Below are 21286 nucleotides of genomic sequence, written 5' to 3'. Positions count from 1 at the left end.
ATAAAAATGCTGGACAGGCCTGGTTGCCTATAATTATGGCTAGCATGGCTGCAAGAGGAGACCTCAGTGACTTTGAAAGAGGGGTGATTGTTGGGGCGCATTTGACAGGAGCTTCAGTGACCAAGACAGCTCAACTTGCTGATGTTTCACGAGCAACGGTGCCTAAGGTGATGTCGGCATGGAACTCTGAGGGAAAAACATCATCGGCAAAGGGCAACAGTGGGCGGAAGCGCATACTCCAGGATTGTGATATCCGTGCATTAATTAGAAGTGCAAGGCAAAACAGGCGAGGAACTACAGATCAATTGACTGCAAATTTCAACCTGGGACGCGAGCAGCCAGTTTCATCAAAAACGGTCTGCCGAGAACTCCACAGAGCAGGATACCATAGTGGCCCAACGCCCTATTAAGTGACTTTACATTGGTGTTTCCATTTTTTTGTGCACTACCTGTACATGACATCTTGAATAATAAAGCTATGACACATTAGCCACAGAATCAGCAGGTTTCTCGAGCTTAAAAGTGTGACGAGGTGAACTAGTTTAAAGTCACGTCCTTGAGCAGGTTTATCTACAGCTGTTACTGTAAAACAGCCAGTCTGTCCACATCCTAGCAGAAATGTGGACTTTTACAGCCCTTTAACATGGTTTTGAAATCCTTAATTAATTTTTACTGCTTGTCTTAGCTGTTTTTATAACTTGTGCTTATTTATCCATGCTGAATAGTTATATTTATTCTTAGTGGTAAGTGAAATCACACAGTAACACACAGTAACAAGCTGTTATAAACAATGGATGTTAAATATATTTCTATTCAGTGTGTACTCTGCCCAGTAGTGCAAATTACAGCACTGGCATTCTGTCTACAGCTGAGATTTTCAAGCTGGGGGGGGGGGGGGGGGGGGGGGGGGGGGGGGGGGGGGGAATGCAGGAAGGTGCAAAAAAGTTGTTATTGGATATGCTCAATGATCCTTTTAGCATTAGAGTAATTCTGTGAGTTCATGCAAGCAATGGCACAAGAAGTGAGTCTATATTTATTTGATTAAATTAACACATCATCTTATGCATGCTGCTTAAAAGAGTGGCTCGTAATTATTATTATTTATTTCTTAGCAGACGCCCTTATCCAGGGCGACTTACAATTGTTACAACATATCACATTATACAATATTTCACTTTTTTTTTTTTTTTTTTTTTTACAGATATCACATTATTTTTACATACAATTCCCCATTTATACAGTTGGGTTATTACTGGAGCAATCTAGATAAAGTACCTTGCTCAAGGGTACAACAGCAGTGTCCCCCACTGGGGATTGAACCCACAACCCTCCGGTCAAGAGTCCGGAGCCCTAACCACTACTCCACACTGCTGCCCTGTGTGATTTTCAGAATGCTCCTAAAGGAGGTCCAGTGCTATGTACACAAATACTCCACTGTACCACTTAGGCACATCCTTTGTATGGGCTTAAAAATAAAGATTATTCACCTACCGGGCCATGATGACAAATATCAAAGTGAAATTAAGACACTGAAAGAGCGAAAGGCAGGGCACATACTGTGAAGTACAGTACTGAGAGAATGCATGTGATGTACAGTATTGAGAGAATGCATGTGATGTACAGTACTGAGAGAATGCATGTGAAGACTGTTTGCCTGGTGGAGCGATTCTGTATAGTCAGCATAGGGACAGCGAAATATAATGGAAAAAAATAACTTAAGGATAACAAGGAAATTGAGTTTGCCATAAACATACCTTTATGCTCCATCTCATCAGCAGTCATTGCTATGAAAAGATGATGAACAATGTCCCAGCCTCATATGAAAACGAGGGGTATCTAAAACCTGCGCAAGAAAAGCATTGACAGGACCTTCCCTAGAACGCTGCCTGTCCAAACAAATCCACTCCACGGCTATTGAAATATAGGAATATTTCCTACTATATCAGTTCATCTGTCACAGTGATTAAACAATAAACCATCACCCTGTGTTCTCTATCCACATAGGCTGAGTATGGGTCTTGCTGTGTCCACCTTTTCTGACCATAGATCTCATTTCCTTTGTTTGCAGGTTGCTTGTTTGAGGATGAGCTGTGCACACCCTATGAGATCTGTGTAAATGGTAAGTAAGGTCACATTTTGTGAATTTGGTATTATTATACCGTTGGAACATCACTTTTTGTAGTAATTAAAAAGGCATTATTTTAATTATCTTCTTGTAATGTTAGCAATGTATTAGCATAATGATGCAGACTTTCTCTCTGTCTACCTGGCCTTGCACCAGAGATCAGCGTTTCTCGGTTAAATTGCTCATGGAAGTTAGAGGATCATGCGTACTTAACCCCTTGGCTGAAAGAAACAGAAATACTGATTCTTATTTGTACTAGTAATATATCCCTGTAGCAGGATAGCACTGTGGCCAAAGATGTTACTGTCAGGAAGGGAGACTCAGAGACAGTGAACTGCAGTGAAAGTGCTGTGGCTCAAGATGTTACCATCAGGAAGGGAGACTCAGAGACAGTGAACTGCAGTGAAAGTGCTGTGGCTCAAGATGTTACCATCAGGAAGGGAGACTCAGAGACAGTGAACTGCAGTGAAAGTGCTGTGGCTCAAGATGTTACCATCAGGAAGGGAGACTCAGAGACAGTGAACTGCAGTGAAAGTGCTGTGGCTCAAGATGTTACCATCAGGAAGGGAGACTCAGAGACAGTGAACTGCAGTGAAAGTGCTGTGGCTCAAGATGTTACCATCAGGAAGGGAGACTCAGAGACAGTGAACTGCAGTGAAAGTGCTGTGGCCCAAGATGTTACCATCAGGAAGGGAGACTCAGAGACAGTGAACTGCAGTGAAAGTGCTGTGGCCCAAGATGTTACCATCAGGAAGGGAGACTCAGAGACAGTGAACTGCAGTGAAAGTGCTGTGGCTCAAGATGTTACCGTCAGGAAGGGAGACTCAGAGACAGTGAACTGCAGTGAAAGTGCTCTGGTGCATGTTTATTTACAAGCAAACAATAAAGCAAAACAAAGAAACAAAGGCACAAGGGCCACAATAAAAGGTTCCAACAAAACACAAGACTTACACAAAATAATAGGCACCTTTAGACTGGGCACTGGCCTTTTTTTTTACTAAAGGTTTCCACGTGCTTTCCACCAAACACAGGGACACATCCCACCCATGATTGTTGGCAGGGATGGGTTTAACCCCATTCCTGCCAAACTTACATTCACAAATAACACTATTTACAATGGCAGGGCTGCCACAATCCCCTTCAGTCACTGCGTGCATAATTGTACCACATTAAAGTTTCCTATCTATGTATCTATTTTATAATGCATACAGTTTTCTTTTCAGGGCGACTTCTTGAAGTCAATAGAGTCACTCAAACTGCTTTAGAATTCAAAAAATGTAATTTAAAAAAACGTGACCAAAAGGATCAATTGCTCTCTATTCATTTCAACAGACTCTTCAAGTTAGAATAATCAGAGTAGATCGGCATAGCCTTGCATGAACTGTAATAAAGTAGAGGAGGGTTAGTCATGGCAGAATGAGCAGTGAGCTACTCAAGAGGTTAACCTGTCAAATTAGACAATGTGACTGAAGTCCTGCACTGTACTTAATAAAACCTTCCCTTCCTGCATGGTTATTTGCTGGTCTCCACTTCCCTTCCTGCATAGTTATTTGCTGGTCTCCCCTGACTAATTCATCTGGTTACTCATTTCCTCTCTATGAATTGCTTTTCTTTCTGCCCTTCCCGCATCTCTTGTGAAGCTCGGTTTGAAAATCGGATGAAGTTCATTTCGTCCTTGAGCAATTTGCTGCTGTTCTTATAATTAGAACACATGTGCAGAATTGTTCCTTTTGTTTTCTTGTTCATAGAAAATGTCTTAAAAGCCCAATTTTCTTGGCATTATAATAGATGTTGATGCCTTCCTGAGAAGCTGTTTTGAAAGTACAGCACTCTAGAAATAGTATTTTTAATAGCCAATGGTTATTGGTTTTAGGAAATGGAAAATTGTTTTTGTGTAAAGGCTTTAAAAAAAGCAAAAAAATAAATCAACTTCTTTTTCAATTTTTTTTTTATGCAGTATATCAGAATAACATAACGCCGTGGATCTGGACACTTTCCAAATGTAATATTTCATGTCATTTGAAATGTTTTTTTTATATTACGTCCAACAATCCTCGCACAGTGAGTCAATATCACTCCCAGTGTGTCTGCCCACACATCCTGCCCTCTCCTCAGGCTCCTGATGAGAAGCTGAACTCTGCCTAGAGGCGGTCGCTGCTAATCCTACACAGGGCAGGCAAGCTCCTGTGCTGTAGGCTCTGTAGCTGCACTGCACCTTGGAAAATGTTCCATACATGTTCAGCTGTGGACAGTCCTAATAAACAGGCCTATTCAGGATGTGAGTTTACTTCACAATAATGTGAGAGAAACAGCCTTTTCTTGTAAAGCTCCTACACTGTAGAATGCTCTGCCTTCTGTCAGGGAAGCTGGGACTTACTGTTTTTAAATCCAGATTGAAAACCTATTTTTACAAAAAAGCTTTTTTTTAATCTTAGTTTTCCTATTTTAGAATTTAAAACTGTATTTTATTGTTTTGTCTTTTTTATTCCAATGTAATGAATGCTTTTATAATTCCTTTTTAATTGTTCTATTTTTACAAACTGGCTTTTTAATCTTAGTTTGTCTAATTTTACAAATGAAACCACATTTTGTATCGCTTTTTTAATTTCTGTTTTATTACATTTTGTAATTGACTGTTTTTAATTTAATGGTTTAATTGTAATTTTTGTATGTAAGTCCAGTTTTAGACGGATGCTCTAGAGGCGTGCCAAACTCAATTCAAGCACAAATTCTTGACTAAGTCCCAATTAAGTACATGAGTAGAGCACTGCCTGAAACAATTAAGTTCACCTCTTTTGACGCTAGCATGCCTTCCTCTGCCGCTCCGAGCGGCTCTGGTGCACCTTGGTTTCATAAGGAGCTTGTGGCAATGTGCTCCGCCCCTGTGTGCGTTTCTGTGTTGTATGTTGCGTGTGCTGTGTTAATGTTGGTGTATAGGCATTGGTACACGGGATATAAACGGGTCTGTGTTTCACGTGTGATTTAAAATGTAGAATTGTATTTAGGCACGAGGATGGCACATCACTTCACGTGCATTTAAAGTATATAATATGTGAGCATGAGGTTGCACATAATTAATTCACGTGCTGGGATTCAAGTGAATAATTAATTAGTAATTGAATCCCAGCACAACAGTATATATAGGTGAACGTTTCAATCACTCGGGGTTGTGTGTTCGGTAAGTGGAGAACGGGTGTGGAGAAGGAGAAAGTAAAACTAAGGAAAAAGTAAATGTTTGTTTATTTACTCACCGTGTTTGTGTGTCTGTCCGTCCACCGTTTGTTTAAGTGTTAATCCGTTTTGTTTGTCTATTTATTTTGGCGCAAGTGCTGTGTCCTGCCTTCTGTTTGTTTAAACCTTTTATTTATAATAAACCGCGCAACAATCATTTCACCTCATCTGTCCTGTGTGTATTCATTTCCTGGATCTGACGTCACCACTCAGCCAGCCGTGTGACAGAGCTCCAGCGGCGAACTGAACTAAGCTGCACTTAATGCTAATGTACACAAATGATATGCTAAAGAGTATCCCACATGTATCCCACAATGCTAATCAATCATTGAAGAGCCCACAGAGGAGCAGCGAGCCAGGGGCCATATTCTTGAAAGACTTCTTAAGACAAAACTTAAGAAAGTTCGTAAGAAAATAGTTAAAATCTAGATTGTTCTTAAGTTCAATTCTTCAATTTCTCCTAAATTTCTTCTTAAGAACTTCTTAAATATTGTCTTAAAAAAAAAAAAATCCTAAGTAATATAGGCCTAAGGCAAATGGAATTTAAAATACATGTATTGTGATTTAGCTAAACACGCGTTACATTTTAATTGATGTATGTATTTATTTATTTATTTATTTATATCTGTATACGTATTACAGCGTATTACTAAAATAAATAAATAATAAACCATGGAAATCAGTCCTCGTTTGCATACATATTAACGTGAACGCAGACTTCTGTTAGTTTCATCTGAGCAATTTATTTTGATCCTCTTATACATTTGGGCAAATCTAAACAGAAATAAAACAACAATATAATGACTATTTCAATAATTGTCAGTGAGAGGCTTTTTAACTGGAGATGCTTGATTTGTGTTCTTGTAACTCGTCTTAATAGAAATGCAGCTGTAAGGGGCTCCAGAGTGGCGCATCCAGTAAAGGCGCTCTTCGTGGAGTACAGGATGCGCCATATAGCCTGGGGATCGCAGGTTTGAATCCAGGCTATGTCACTGCCGACCGTGACCGGGGGTTCCTAGGGGGTGGCGCACAATTGGCTGAGTGCCACCCAGGTGGGGAGGGCTTAGGTCGGCAGGGGAATCCACAGTTCACCGCGCACCGGTTCTGCAGTGGAGCCATCAGATCTGTGTTGTCCTCTGGCACTATAGATCTGGTGGCCTCGCTGTGGATCCGCAGTGCGAAAAATGACGGATTGGCAGAAATTTGTTTCGGAGAACGTGTGTTCCAGCCTCCGTTTCCCGAGTCGCTGGGGGGTTGCAGAGGTGAACCGGGATACAAATAATAATTGGCCATTCCAAATTGGGGAAAAAACTGGGGTAAAAAACCATTGGCGACTACTAAATTTAAAAAAAAAATGCAGCTGCAAAAAAATGTATCGTAGCCCAACTCCCAGCAGCAGCACGGAGCTCTGTTTTTTAACTGACCGAAAATCGTGCTTCTACCTGGGGAATCTGCTCGCTAATCTGTTCTTAGCACTACGGCTTCTGAAAACAGAGATAGCCCCGGTGACTAGATTGTAGTGCGGTGGATAGATCATGGTCTTGATCTCTGGGTAGAGGGGTAAAAACAGTCCCTAAAAACTGAAAAACGTTTATATTCAGATATATTATTATTATTATTATTATTATTATTATTATTATTATTATTATTGTAATTATTTTCTTTACAATAATGGAGAAATAAATTATGGTTAAATGTCATTACAACTTTTAGCTGTGTATTTGTATTGTATTTGTTTGTATTTGTTTGACATGAGCGAACTTTTCTTTGTAATAACCATATGTCATTTGTCTTTATTTAAGACACCTTTGGAATAAGTGTGATATGCTTTCGGTTTTCGCCAGTATGAAACCAACTGGTTCATAGAGTTTAATGAAGTGCGGCTCTAACGCGTACTTAATTTCAATTGAGTTCAGCACGCCTCTGGAGCATCCGTCTGAAACTGGCCTAAAGCGCTTTGGAATCCATGTGACGAAGGACGCTATAGCAATGTGAATTGTATTGTATTGTAATTTCTACAAGCCCATGCAAAGCTACATGTTTAATAGTTTACTGTACACTAGTGATCTGTTTTGTGTTGACCTGTCTGCTTAAAAATGTTTCTGGCTTTGAGGTGAATACAGCAGAACTGGGATGGGCAATGCATTATTCTTAAAGGTCACCAGGACAGCAGTTGCATGAGAGAGGGACAATCCGTTTGTGTTTTTGTATTTCTGTGGTGTTTTTCAATGTATGGTGCTTGATGATTCTGTCACAGAGGAGAAGGCCTGCCAGTTTTCAAGTTGGTTTGTAGGACGAGTAAACTGTTATTCAGCAGTGAAGTTCTAGGCCTGTTCCAATATTTACTCTTGCCCTTATCAATGACCTCAGAAACGAGTAGCTGCCATAATGACAGCTTTTAATTATTACACTACTTTCACCTTTTATTGTTCCTTTTTGTTTAGTAAATTTCCTTTTAGTGCTGTATTTTTCTTAGGACTGAGTGCTTTGTCTAGCGTTTTGTTAAGGTTGCGTTCGTGAAACCCTGTTCTGTAGTTTCAGAGAGGGTCTATTAATTTATTCTTATTTTTCAAAGCACTGTTTAACCTAAAAGAAAATATTGTTTGCTAGTGGTTTGGCGCTGCTGGAAAGTGGATGTGTTTTTTACATATTTTGTTCAGGTTAGTCTGTGTCCATTGTTCCACCTTGCCACTGTTTAAATATCACAACAGGCTGAGCTTGGATAACAATGGACTGGAAACTCAACAATTTTTCAAAGTAGCCTATATATATATATATATATATATATATATATATATATATATAGATATATATATATATATATATATATATATATATATATATATATATATATATATATATATATATATATATATACTTTTTTTTTCTTTTTTTTTAACAGTTATTTTTCATTAATTCCCAATATTGGAATGTCCAATTATTATTCAACCTGCAACCCCTGAACTAACTCGGGAGAGACAAGGATGAGCACCCGAGTCCCCCGAAACGAGTGCCGTCAGCCATCCGCTTTTTTCGCTCTGCAAGCCCGCCGTACAGCCATCTCAGAACTTACAGCGTCAGAGAACCATGCAGTTCTGAATTGCATACAGGCCGACCTGCAGGTGCCTAGCCAGCCATAGGGGTCGCTGGTGTGTGGTGAGCCAACGACTCCCCAGCTGACCTAACCCCTCCCCATCCGGGCAATGCTTGGCCAATTGTGCGCCCCCCCCCGGGAACTCCTGTCCACGGTCAGCAGTGGCATAGCTTGGATTCGAACCGGCGATCTCCAGGCTATAGGGCGCATCCTGCACTCTGGACCGAGTGCCTTTACCAGATGCGCCACTCGGGAGCCCCCCAAGTACTTTATAGTTTGACACATTTGGGGCTACCCTGGAGAATAATTCAAATTAGTCTCACTTTGGCATGAAGGGATGGTCGGATCTTCTTCAGCAGCTTCAGGTAAAGTGAATTGTGTGCATTGCAATGGGATTGTATTTCAGCTTGGAATCATAATACACACACACACACACACACACACACACACACACACACACACACACAGACACACACAGATGCTTCTAACATAGGATCGCTCTTTGTTTTATTGTTGTATTGACTGTGCTGAAGCAGGCAGAAAGCTTATCCACCACTTTCGTCTTCAGAAAATAGACACAGATTCTTAGATCATCACGTATTCCACTAAAAGAAACCATCAGAATAACTAATGAACCAAACTGGCAGATAGAGCCCTGCTTTAGAAAATACTGAATCGGTGGGAGAAACGGGTGCAGAAAAAAAACGGTCGAAATGATGTGATCCTCTAGCGGCTCTCCTTTGAAAATAACCCCCATAATGTTAATAGGCTGGTCAAAGCTTTCGTGATGTATTCCTGGTATTAAGATCTGATTATATCTGGTTCTGCTAATGCAAAAATTCAAAGTAAATGTTGGATTGGTAACTACCAAACAAGAAGCCACAGTAATTACCAACACTTACACGAAAGATGGATCAGAAACCTGTGCAGAACCAGTAGCAGACCACAGCATTACCTGAGTTACCACACAGAGTATAGGGTAGAAATTCTACAGTGTTCCTGATGCAGCTGCATGTAATGGCTCACATAATGGTAGCTGTTCTACTGTTCATGAGACTGCTCTGAGACTGCTGCTGACACTCATGACTACCAAACTTTATTTTATTCGTGAAAAACAGTCTTTGAAAAATCATTATGTGGCTTTTGTTTAATTATCATTAGTAAATATTATAACTTTTATTATATGGGACAAAGCTTACCGCGCACATAATTGATTTTACCCAGGGAATGCTTTGAGTACTGGGATTATATATTTCGTTCTCGATAGTTCTGCATTTTAACAGACAGCGACGCTGTAAGTGAGTTGCCACACCTTTAAAAATAGTGCACAGTTATCAGCTACGATAAGTGCACTTATTCTCAGCTGTGTCCCAGAGGAAGTAGCCTATTTATCTTTCCTGTCCAGGGTGTTTAGTGATATGTTATGAATAATGCTGTACTAAAAATGGAAAGCAGCCGTCCGATTTCAGGGATTGTTTGCGCATTTATTTATCATCAATGTTTTATTTAGAGCTATCAACATTATTTAACTGTTTCAGCACTAAGTAACTTTGGGAATTCTAGTAACTGAAATTAACTAGTTTACAAACATCTTAACAATTTTCAAGTGCTGCTGCTTTGCATTCTGTTCACATAGGGGATGGTTTGATCACTCTATTCCCCAGTAGGATAAATCACAGCTGGATTTTTACAGCTCTGACGAATTACCCTAGATTAAATTTACCAGCTGTCCTTGGTTACCCTGGAATAAACTTAAGTGTATGATGCAATCAAGTTGGGATCCGTGGAACTGTACATGCTAAAAATACAATCCAGCTGTGGCTTACCCTAGCAGGGCCTGCTGTAGGTTGATGGAACAACCCTGAGTGCAGCGTTTGCGGTAAATCGGGGTAGTCTGTTACGGATTGACTCCTCCTCCTCTCCTTTGTTCAGATATGCCATTCTCCCTCAATCAATTACTTTTCTTCATTTACATATATATTTTTAATGTGAATGTAGCACCTTTTACACCAGTGTCCCAAGACGCTGCACAATAAAATCTCCACCAATTTATAAACATTTTAAATTTAAAAATGAACAAGATAAAAGCAGAATTTCCCAAATATATTGGAATACAGTGTAAAAGAATAAAAACAAGATAAAAAATCTCAGTTCATATTTCAAAACCTAGGAAGCCTAAGAAGAGAAGACAGCCGAAAAGAGGTGCGTTTTGAGAGAAACTGAGAAACTGAAGTAGAATTTTAAGGCAGAGAGTTCCATAAGGAAGGGGCAATGCAACTAAAACTGCGACCAGAAAGAGTAATACGTTTTGGTGAAATGCAGTTAAGAAGACCAGAATTGGAAGACCTAAGCTGTCTTCCATGGATGTATGGGCTAAGAAGGTTCATGATGTAAGAAGGACCCTGACCATATAGTGCCTTATATGTAAGCAGCTGAATCTTGAAAGTGACACAGGAACAGACAGGTAGCCAATGCACATGCGCAAGAAGAGGAGTCATGTGTTCAGCCCGTCTAGTGCCAGTCAAGATTCTAGCTGCTGCATTTTGTACCAACTGTAAACGACTGATAGAGCGAGTGGGTAGACCAGCAAAAAGGTATTGCAATACTCTAAGCGAGATGTGACAACGGCATGAACAAGGATCTCGGCATCCCTGGGAGACAGGAAAGGACACATTCTATAGATTTTCTTTAGGTGGAAGAACCCTGCCTGCATCACTATAGAGATGTGTGTGTGTCAGACATTAACCTAGAGTCTAACGGAACACCTAAACTTCAACTCCAGCAACTCAGTTTTGTTAACATTTAATTTCAAGAAATTACTTGACATCAATGCTTCTACATCAGCCAGACATGCAGATAGAACAACTCCAGTGCTAGAATTAATTTTAAAATACATTTGGGTGTATTTCAAAATCGTAGGAGTGAAAATTGACCCGATGCTGCTGTATAACATCTCCCAATGGCAGCATATACATATTAAAAAGGAGAGGGCCAAGAACAGAACCCTGCGCGACTCCATGAACTACTTGAGTGGTAGAAGAATTAGAGCCAGCATAGGACATGTACTGATGTGGATCTGACAAGTATGAGCGGATCCACTCAAGAGCAGCTCTCCTCACACTCACCAGATAGTCAAGGCGTTCCAGTAGAATCTGATGGTCAATAGTGTCAAACGTAGCCGTAATGTCTAGAAGAACTAGAACTGATAGAGCACCATCATCAGCATTGAGAAGAAGCTCATTGACAACCCTAACCAGCGCAGTTTCAGTACTATGAAAGGTTCTAAAGTCAGATTTTATCCATCAATAACCAGCACACAGAGTGTTTAGGTAATGAGGCTTGTCATGTTACTTCTGTAACTCGGACTCACACAGTTCCTCCAGTAGTATCAGTGCATTGCAGCTGTGAATAAAGCTGTTATTCAGTAAGACTTGACACTGATCAACCAGTCAGTGGTCTGCCTAAACAAAGACATGCTATTTATTAAACAATAGGTGTTAAACATGTCAGTTGTGGGCAATTTTGCAGAGTGTCTTAAATATGTGGTCCATATTCTTTTGGGTTCTTTGGGGTTTTTCTTTTAGGCTATATTTAGTTTGAAAATATTGTTAGAATGACCATACAGTAATGTGGGTGGTTTTTAGTTTCCTTCTTACCTTTATTAACACAGTGAAGTATTGTGTCAGTGGATCAATAAGCAAGACTGTGCTTTTCAAACTCGCATGACATGATACAAAACATGTTATTCTTCTCATCATGAAGGACCTTTTATAGATCCAGTGTTTTAATTTAAGCATGGTGTCAGTTCCTGTGGGAAATCTACACCCATTATATATATTGTCGACTTGGAAGTGCTTTTACTTCTGCAGGCTGGTCAACATCAGTGATCCATTAGGCGTTTCTAATTGTTGGACTATCTGTACCAATCTAAATCAGTTTGTCTCTTTTTCTGGTATTTTTTAAGTCTTTACTTTTCAAAATATTGGCTTGGATGTTCTTGTTGTTTATTTTATTACATCCAACCAGTGTGCTGAAATTTCATGGAAAACAAGTCATTGGTCTCTGTTATCAAAGATGGTGGGAGGTGTGTCAAAACACATTGACAACTTGAATATTCAGTGCCTCTTGGTCCAACAGATAACACTGGTATCTACAGGGAGATGTTCAGATACTGTAATTGACTTAAAGAATGTAGCAAAGAAAACAATACCATGTGAATAAGGATACGAATGTGCCTGTACTAAAATATGCATGGGGCTCTGAGCAGCCAAAACCAAATACATTTCGAACCAAAGCGATAAATGAATTGAAAAACAGAAATGGTACGGTGGGTCTGGTAAGCTCTGTCAGTCAGTAGGGAATTATAAACTGTTAAAGAGAATATAATGAGCCAGACATCCTTTGTATTTGTACAGGCAAATCATTGGCAGCTGTTTGACCTGTAGAGCTCCTCCTTTGTTTGTTCTAACTCGAGATTTTTCCAGAATAAGAGAGAGAGATACTAACAATGCCAGCTTGATAAGATGACTGGCTGACGTTACACTTTCGCCCTTGAGAACATTCCTATGGCTCCCAGCTATAGAGGCTTGAGTAAGTTGGAAGTTTGCTTTGCAATGAAATACAGTACCACTAAAAAAAGTCATTGACTAATCTGACGAGTTGAAACATGAAAAATGGGACTTACTGAAGAAAATACAACCTTGAGTATTAGTAAAGGTAAAGCATTATGTGCCTGTCTGGGTGATATCCCTGCTTCTTCTGTCCATGAAGTTTCCAGGCAATGCCTGCCTCTTAGTGCCCCCTTCACGCAGCCTAAGATCTTTATACACTGCATGAAAAATTAAGTTACTAGCTAATGCCATTAATCACCAGAAAGGTTGAAATATCTAGTTTTTAACTTACATAAATACCTGGTTCATGGTGCTATTTACAGTTGTAACACTACACTGACATGATGTTTGGATTTGTCCTATAGGCATGAAACCCTGCTGCTACATTTGTGATTACTTATTTTAAAGCAATATGTATTGCAAGAGAGCAATCTTTCAAATGATGTACAACATATGGCACATATAATCTCTGGGCATAACTTGAACCTCCACGTCAAGTCAACCCGGTTTATTGAATCATCATGTTCTGTGAGTCGTAATTGCTTCCGCATGTACAGTAACAGCCCTGTTGTTAGTATTGTTATAGATTATTATATGTTTTACAATAATGATCTGCTATGGATCCCCAGTGATTCTTATGGTGGTGAGCAAAGGTGCATTATTCTTTATTTATTGAGACGTATTCATTTTTTAAAATTGCAAAAACCTGCTTGAATCTGCATATATCAGAATGACTCACATTGTGCCTGCTGCTATTGAAAGGTGAAGTACACTACTGTTTCAATGATGAGCTCTTTTTTTATTGTTATTTCAAACTGTGCTGAGCAAGGCCTGGGAACTGGTTTACTTTCAATGCAGTTTCACTTTTTAATTTTTTTATTTCAACAGGGTTGAAGGACAAATGGAGGTGAATTTCAGTCTTAGCACAATTAAGGCTAGGTTCAGTGTACCTGCAAGTCTTGTGTAATTAACCTCTTGAGTAGATTGTTGTTGACGTCACTAAAATGGCTTTGAAAGGTTTAACCCTTTGCGGTCCTATATTGGACCAGGTCCGACATTAAAATTTTTCCTTTCCGTCAAAAAGACATCAATCACAAGTCCCTAGTCGGGTTTTCTCCGGAAAAAGCAGAGAAAAGCTTTCAATGGCTGAGAGAGACCGAGCAATACGCATAGTCCCTTCACCACAGACATAACAGTGACATAAACAAACAAGATAGCTGCTTCCGCATCCAGCGCTCAATGAAAATCGTGGACATTTGCCAAGCTTTTTGAGATGTTATAGTAATAAAAATAATGACTTGGATAGCATTATTGAGGAGTTTGGTGAGTCAGTATGCGTGAATGAAGAGATATGTGGTAAATACAGCGAACAAGGGGTGGGGCAGGGCTGGAGATGCAGTATTGAGTGTCATGTTGATATGCATTGCCTTTTAAATTTGTTTTACTGTCAATAAAATTACTTTTAAACAGCGTGTGTAAAATAAACAGCTTGTGTGAAAATAAATAAATAAATAATTCAGTGCCTGACAGGCGCTGAATAAATGGCCAAAGGGTTAATGAAAATTGGACTTTATTTTTCACCCAAAAAGCCTTTTAATATATCAGAAATTAACGTTTTGTTAATGTTTATGTGACAGGATGGAAGCTAGGCGCAAACCGGGGGCCCCACACACCGCAAGCGAGCGTTTTAACCACTATACAAAAGAGCCAGTTTTAGAGCTTTTAACCATCTCATTTTACTGACTGGGGACAGAATCCGTAATGGCAGTGCATCACACAACACTGCCCGGTACACTTACAGTTTTACCTAAACCACAGAAAAATGACAACACATTGAAGAATTAATATTATCGGGGGCTCCCGAGTGGCACTCCTCCCCGGAGTGCAGAATGCGCCCTATAGTTTGGAGATTGTCGGTTCAAATCCAAGCTATGCCACTGTCGACTGTGGACGGGAGTTCCCAGGGGGCGGCGCACATTTGGCCAAACGCTGCCTGGGCAGGGTAGGGGTTAGGTTGGCTGGGGAGTCCTTGACTCACCTCACACCAGCAACCCCTCTGGCTGGCCAGGCACCTGCAGGCCAGCCTGTACACAATTTAGAACTGCGTGGTCCTCCGATGCTGTAAGTTCTGAGATGGCTGTATGGCGGGCTTGCAGAATAAAAAAAAAAAGCGGATGGCTGATGGCAGTCATTTCAGAGGACACGGGTGCTCATCCTTGTCTCTCCCGAGTAAGTTCAGGGGTTTCAGCGGTGAGCCAGGTTGAATAATAATTGGACAGTCCAAAAAATTGGGTGAAAATCGGGAAAAATGAATACAAATAATTGTAATATCAAATAAAGTAATATCTGAATTGTGTTTAGTAGGACAGGCTGTAATAAAACCACATTCAAACAGATTATTTACTGCCACGTGATTGTAGGTTCTGTAGTCTTTTAATCCACCTCTGTATGGCTTAATAAAGTGCTTTATGCCTTAATTCACATAACAAAAATGCAACCAATCAGTGGTTGTAGTACATGCCTTTTTGTATTAATCTTCAATTACCTTGACTGAACTTTGGCGATCTTGTGCAGAAGCATTTGTCTAGAGAATGATGGTTCATCTTAATAGAGGTGCATTCTTTGTTTTCTTTCGTCTGAAGATGGAAAAGCAATAACTCAATGATACTGTATGTGTGGGTTTGGCTCCAGATGTTTTAATATTATCAGTATTACCCAGCTGTATTGGCAGAACATGTTTTCTGTTATTTCCACTGGAATTGAGGGCTTAGAAAATGCATTGACATTTCAGAACAAATAGCCTCCCCAAAAATGATTGTGCTTCTTTTCCCATTTAGCACGTTTAGGAGCAGGTGCACAGAGACATAATGAGATTAAACCAACTCAAGTTTTGGTGAACTAATGAAAATGTAATATGGCACTAACAACTGATAAGACCTTGTCAACATAACATAAGAACATAAGAACATTAGAACATAAGAACATAAGAACATAAGAACGTTTACAAACGAGAGGAGGCCATTCGGCAAATACCTTTTAGGATTTTGAATGCTTGAATCAGATCACCGCATAGTCTTCTTTGTTCAAGACTGAATAGATTCAATAGTTTTAGCCTGTCTGCATACAACATGCCTTTTAAACCAGGAATGATTCAGGTCGCTCTTCTTTGCACTCTTTCTAGAGCAGCAGTATCCTTTTTGTAGCGAGGTGACAAGAACTGACCACAATATTCTAAATTAGGTCTAACTAATGGATTGTAAAGTTTTAAGTGTTGATTTAAATTCAACACTTTTCACTGTATATCCAGGCATCTTGTTGGCCATTTTTATAGCTTCCCCACATTGTCTAAATGAAGACATTTCTGAGTCAACATAAACTCCTAGGTCTTTTTCATAGATTCCTTCTTCAATTTCAGTATCTCCCATATGATATTTATAATGCACATTTTTATTGCCTACGTGCAGTACCTTACACTTTTCTCTATTAAATGTCATTTGGCATGTGTCTGCCCAGTTCTGAATGCTGTCACTTTGAATGACCTTTGCTGCTGCAACGGTGTTTGCCACTCCTCCTATTTTTGTGTTGTTTGCTCACTATATCAGAATCTAAGTCATTAATGTAGATTAGGAATAGCAGAGGACCTAATACTGACCCCTGTGGTACTCTATTGGTTACCTTGCTTCATTTTGAGGTTTCTCCTCTAATCAGTACTTTATGTTTTCTACATGTTAACCACTCCCTAATCCATGTGCATGCATTTTCTTGAATCCCTACTGCGTTCAGTTTGAGAATTAATATTTTATGCGGGACCTTTTCAAAAGCTTTCTGGAAATCTAAATAAACCATGTCATATGCTTTGCAGTTATCCATTGTCGATGTTGCATCCTCAAAAAAAATCAAGCAGGTTAGTTAGACATGATCTCCCTTTCCTAAAACCATGCTGACTGTCTCCCAGGATACTGTTACCATATAGGTAATTTTCCATTTTGGATCGTATTATAGTTTCCATAAGTTTCCATATAATAGAAGTCAGGCTTACTGGTCTGTAGTTACCTCGGTTTTATCTCCCTTTTTGTGGATCGGTATTACGTTTGCAATTCTCCAGTCTGTCGGTACAACCCCTGTGTCAAGAGACTGTTGCATGATCTTGGTCAAAGGTTTGTAAATAACTTCTTTCATTTCTTTGAGTACTATTGGGAGGATCTCATCCGGCCCAGGGGATTTGTTTATTTTAAGATCTCCTAGTCCCTTTAACACTTCTGCCTCTGTTATGCTAAAGTTATTTAAAACTGGATAGGAACAGGTCGACATGTGGGGCATGTTGCCCGTATCCTCCTTTGTAAAAACTTGTGAAAAGTAATCATTTAATATATTTGTTATTTTTTCTCTTTGTCTATGATTTTGCCATTTGTATCTCTAGACATTGTACCTCCTCTTTGAATGTTTTCTTGCTGTTAACCCATCAATATAGAGTCTGATTGCTGGAAACAGGGTTATAAAGACTTCTGGGTTTCCTCAAAGTTGTTATGTTTATTTTTTGGTACTGAACCCATCATTTCGGGGGATGTTCAAGAAAATTTTGTAACTTTGCTGGAAATCGTTTTCATTTTTGTTTTCATTTTATCACTTTTTAGGGCTTGTTTTCACCTGCCATGGGCACCACCCCATTATAGGCCCATAACTTAAAAAATCCTGAGAGCGGAGAGCTAATACGTTGGGATTCTTCCTAAAACACTCCACGGTACATTCACTTGACATCAAAAGAATGTGAGGCGGTGAGGTGGGGCCATTGGTCCATTTAGTGTGGAATTACCCCATTCTGAATGGAGGTGCATAATTACACTGTTTCGTGATCTACAACCCCTTTAATAATGTATATTAAAAAAAAAGATAAGATTTCCTTAATTTTCTTAAATATTTTAAGCAATCATTTTATTGGTTATTTACAGGTATAATTTTCTAAAATAATTTATGTAAATAACTGACACAGAATGTATTTGCTTAGTTGTGGGATTGAAGAGTGCCCACTGACCTTGGATATCATGAATTTTTCAGTGTCATCATTTTTATTTATTTATTAATTATTTAAAATTCACTTCAGAAAAATGTCATGTTTTCAAAGGGTGATAATCTCGCATTATATCGGCAGTGTGAATACTGCGCAAGGTATACATTGGCTTAGCTCAGCTCGGTTTTGCCTTAAGTCATGAGTTAAAGCGTTGTGCATACATTTCCTAATGTATTCACAGCACTAGCACCTGACTAACCGAGCCACTGAAGGCTATATCTTGAGAAACACTTTCTGATTTTAATGAACGCATGCATGCTCATTTGTTTTAACTGTACATGCTGTCAATGTCTCATAGCACTGGAGACCAGTCCAACCAATCAAAAAAGAACCCTCTCCTCTGAACAGATCCTTTGTTGAAGGGGATTGGAGACTTGCTTATTTATAGTCATCCTCCACAGCTTCACGGCTCCATCTGCTGGTAGCTAGTGGTTGGTGCACGTCCAGTCCTGTGTGGGGCAGGTTCTTGATAAAAGAAGTACCTTTTGCCTTCAAGAGTGATTTATCTGTGTGAGGTGCAAACACTTCTGATCTCGAAATAACCTTCTTCAGAGATTTTCCCACACAGGTTTCAAATTTCATTCAATCTGTAAATAAGGGTGCCAGCAGTCCCTGTTATCCTGGATCGTTCTGGAGAATTTATGATAGAGCTGGCATGGTTCACAACACACACTAAACTAGCAGCGACACAAGTATCACCTAACTCAAGTCTTTTGTCCTGTGAAAAAATAAACACTGAAGTATATAGTCTTTTTCAGACTAATCCATCAAATCTATGTATAAACTGCACAATGCGACAGTGCGCTTCACGTGATCAGTTCTGTGAGCGACCTTTCGTGGGCTAGGATGAAGGCTACTAACACCGCCCTGCAGGTCCAGTGTGCCTAACAACAGATATTAACAGAACATAACAATCAATCACAGAGCACTCACACACACACAGAGAACACGCAGTCCAGTGGCCATGCCCCCCTGCTCGCACCGCAGTTCTAAATGAGAGCTCTCAGCTGTCAGTCTCGTGCGCAGCAACACAACACAGACGCTCACTGTTAAAATATCTTGTCTTTACCCCAGGATCTGCATATCACAGGAAAGTAGAAGTGAGTAAACTCTGTATCCCTTATATGAGAAGTGGGTAAACACTATATTGCCCAAATTATAAGTGAGTTAACGCTGTTTAGCTGCGTATACACTCGACTGCACCACTGCTTGTAAATGAAGACACAAGGGGGTTTGTGAAACGCTGGAGCACTGCAGCTCTCAGTATGTAAAGTTAATCCGGCTCCAGGGTATATCAGTGCATACATACAGTATGTCCCTATGCATGTCACTGTACAAGGGTTTCAGGTGCTATAACAGGCTGTATCTGGGCTATCCCCCAGTGTGGAGGCCCTGTTTGTTTTGTCTTGGCAAGCCGATGCACTCTAGCTGACTCTTTGCTGTGTGGAAGTAATGCAGAGATCCAGCTTCCTCAGTTGAACTTACTCATACAGGCCGCTGAATCTCAACACATTCTGCTGTACAGGTCTAAAGATTCAAAATGCTGCCCAGATTCTCCCAATTGAACTCTTTGTTTTTTTAAGCTAGGGCACAGGAATGTGTTCCTCCACTCAGCTACAACATAACCTACTAACCCTGGAGGTGACCCAGTTCCCTTGGTCACAGGTTCTTTTCTAAACACAGGAAACACATATTCGATGATGTATTCAACTTTTAATCAAAACGCTCTGTCAGCCGTGGTAAGAAATCATGTGACAATTTGAGAATCAAGTACATTGTCACATACTGTAGTTTTATCCGACCAGAAGCACTCAGCTGTCAGTCAGCTCCGGTTTCAGTTTCAACCATTAAACTTTATTTACAACCAGGGACAGGCACGAATGTAGCTGTCAGCAGTATTTGGAGAACCGTTCTCCCACATTTGATGAAACTGCATTCACATTGTTTACAAAAAGTTGTTTACACACTGTGCCTTTTCATAAGGATTGAATCAATTGTCTGGTTTAATGAAAGCATGCAAGTTCATTAGTTTCTAGTGCACACGCTGCTAATGTCTGATTGTACTTTCCTCTGTAGCTTATTCTTAAAGTTCTTCATTTTGGTGTTTATTTTTGAGGAAAGCAAAATACTGTAACACAGCACCTTTTAGAGCAACTCATTCATTTTGAGCTGTCATAAATGTTGTGTTAATTGTGCGACAGGTTGGCAGTACAGGTGGAGACTTTGCTGCTTCATGCGATAGGTTCAATGTATTTGTTGTTTCTGACCAGCTGGCAAGCAGCCTACTTGCGACTGTTTATTTTCAGATAGTTTTCTTCTCTCGTCAAAATGCTGAGTTCGGAGGTTCTTCGGTTTGTCTTCTACCTCTGCTGCTCCACACTCAAGTTTTTCTATGCCGACTTTTTTTCAAAATAATTCCAATTACTATAGCAACTGCTGAAACACATTTACTGCAAACAGGTGCCTTAAAATTGCTTAAAATAATGGTCAGTGTTCCAGTGTGTATGTGGCACATTTGGCAACAGCAATTCACCTATCAATACTAACACCTTGTGCCAGTTAGGAGGGAGGTGGAAGAAAAACAGTACTGAAGTTATGAACTTGTTTTAGATTAAAAGAGTATGCAAAGGTTCAATCTGAAAGTCGACAGATATGCTTTACATTTAACTCTCGCTTTCCTGTTGTTTGCCTAGATATACCTTCCTGTGATGGGGTGCCAGCTCGCTCCAATAATTTGTGTTTTGTTATTGTTGTTGTTTTTACTGTTTTCATTATGTTTTTGTGATTCTTGTTTTGTTTTGGATTGGCAGGGAGGGGGTTAAATTCCTCCCTGTAAAATACATGTGATAATGTGGCTGGAGCCTTAAGTGTTTAATTGTTAATTATTAGTTAATTGGGCTCCAGCCACAGACTATAAAAGGGCAGGTGAAACCCTTTGTGGGAGATGTGTTTTTGGGTGAGGTTGTTTGATGGTGTGCTGTTTAGTTTTGGAGAAAGAAACTATAGTGAAGGCTAATGCCCAGCCTACATTTCTGTATTTTGTTTGAACCTTTTTGTTGGCCCTTGTGCCTGTTTATTTGATTATTTTTTGTTGAATAAAGATCATTATTTTGCCCCTTCCACTGTCTCTGAGCCTCAAGGTGGCGCTATCCCACTTC

At 39.8% G+C, this 21286-nt stretch overlaps 1 protein-coding gene across 1 annotated transcript in view; it reads left to right on the top strand.

Annotated features, from left to right (window-relative positions):
• Positions 1–21286, top strand: part of LOC117394798 (receptor-type tyrosine-protein phosphatase N2) — a 244129-nt gene that overhangs the window by 20712 nt on the left and 202131 nt on the right. The window contains exon 2 of the mRNA XM_059019205.1: positions 2069–2119. Within this exon, the coding sequence (XP_058875188.1) occupies positions 2069–2119 (51 nt within the window). The remainder of the gene's footprint in view (positions 1–2068; positions 2120–21286) is intronic.

The sequence above is a fragment of the Acipenser ruthenus genome, chromosome 3, assembly GCF_902713425.1.
Source record: "Acipenser ruthenus chromosome 3, fAciRut3.2 maternal haplotype, whole genome shotgun sequence".
NCBI classification, from domain to species: domain Eukaryota; kingdom Metazoa; phylum Chordata; class Actinopteri; order Acipenseriformes; family Acipenseridae; genus Acipenser; species Acipenser ruthenus.
The sequence above is the reverse complement of the archived record's forward strand: the minus strand, read 5'-3'. Positions and strand labels throughout refer to the sequence as shown.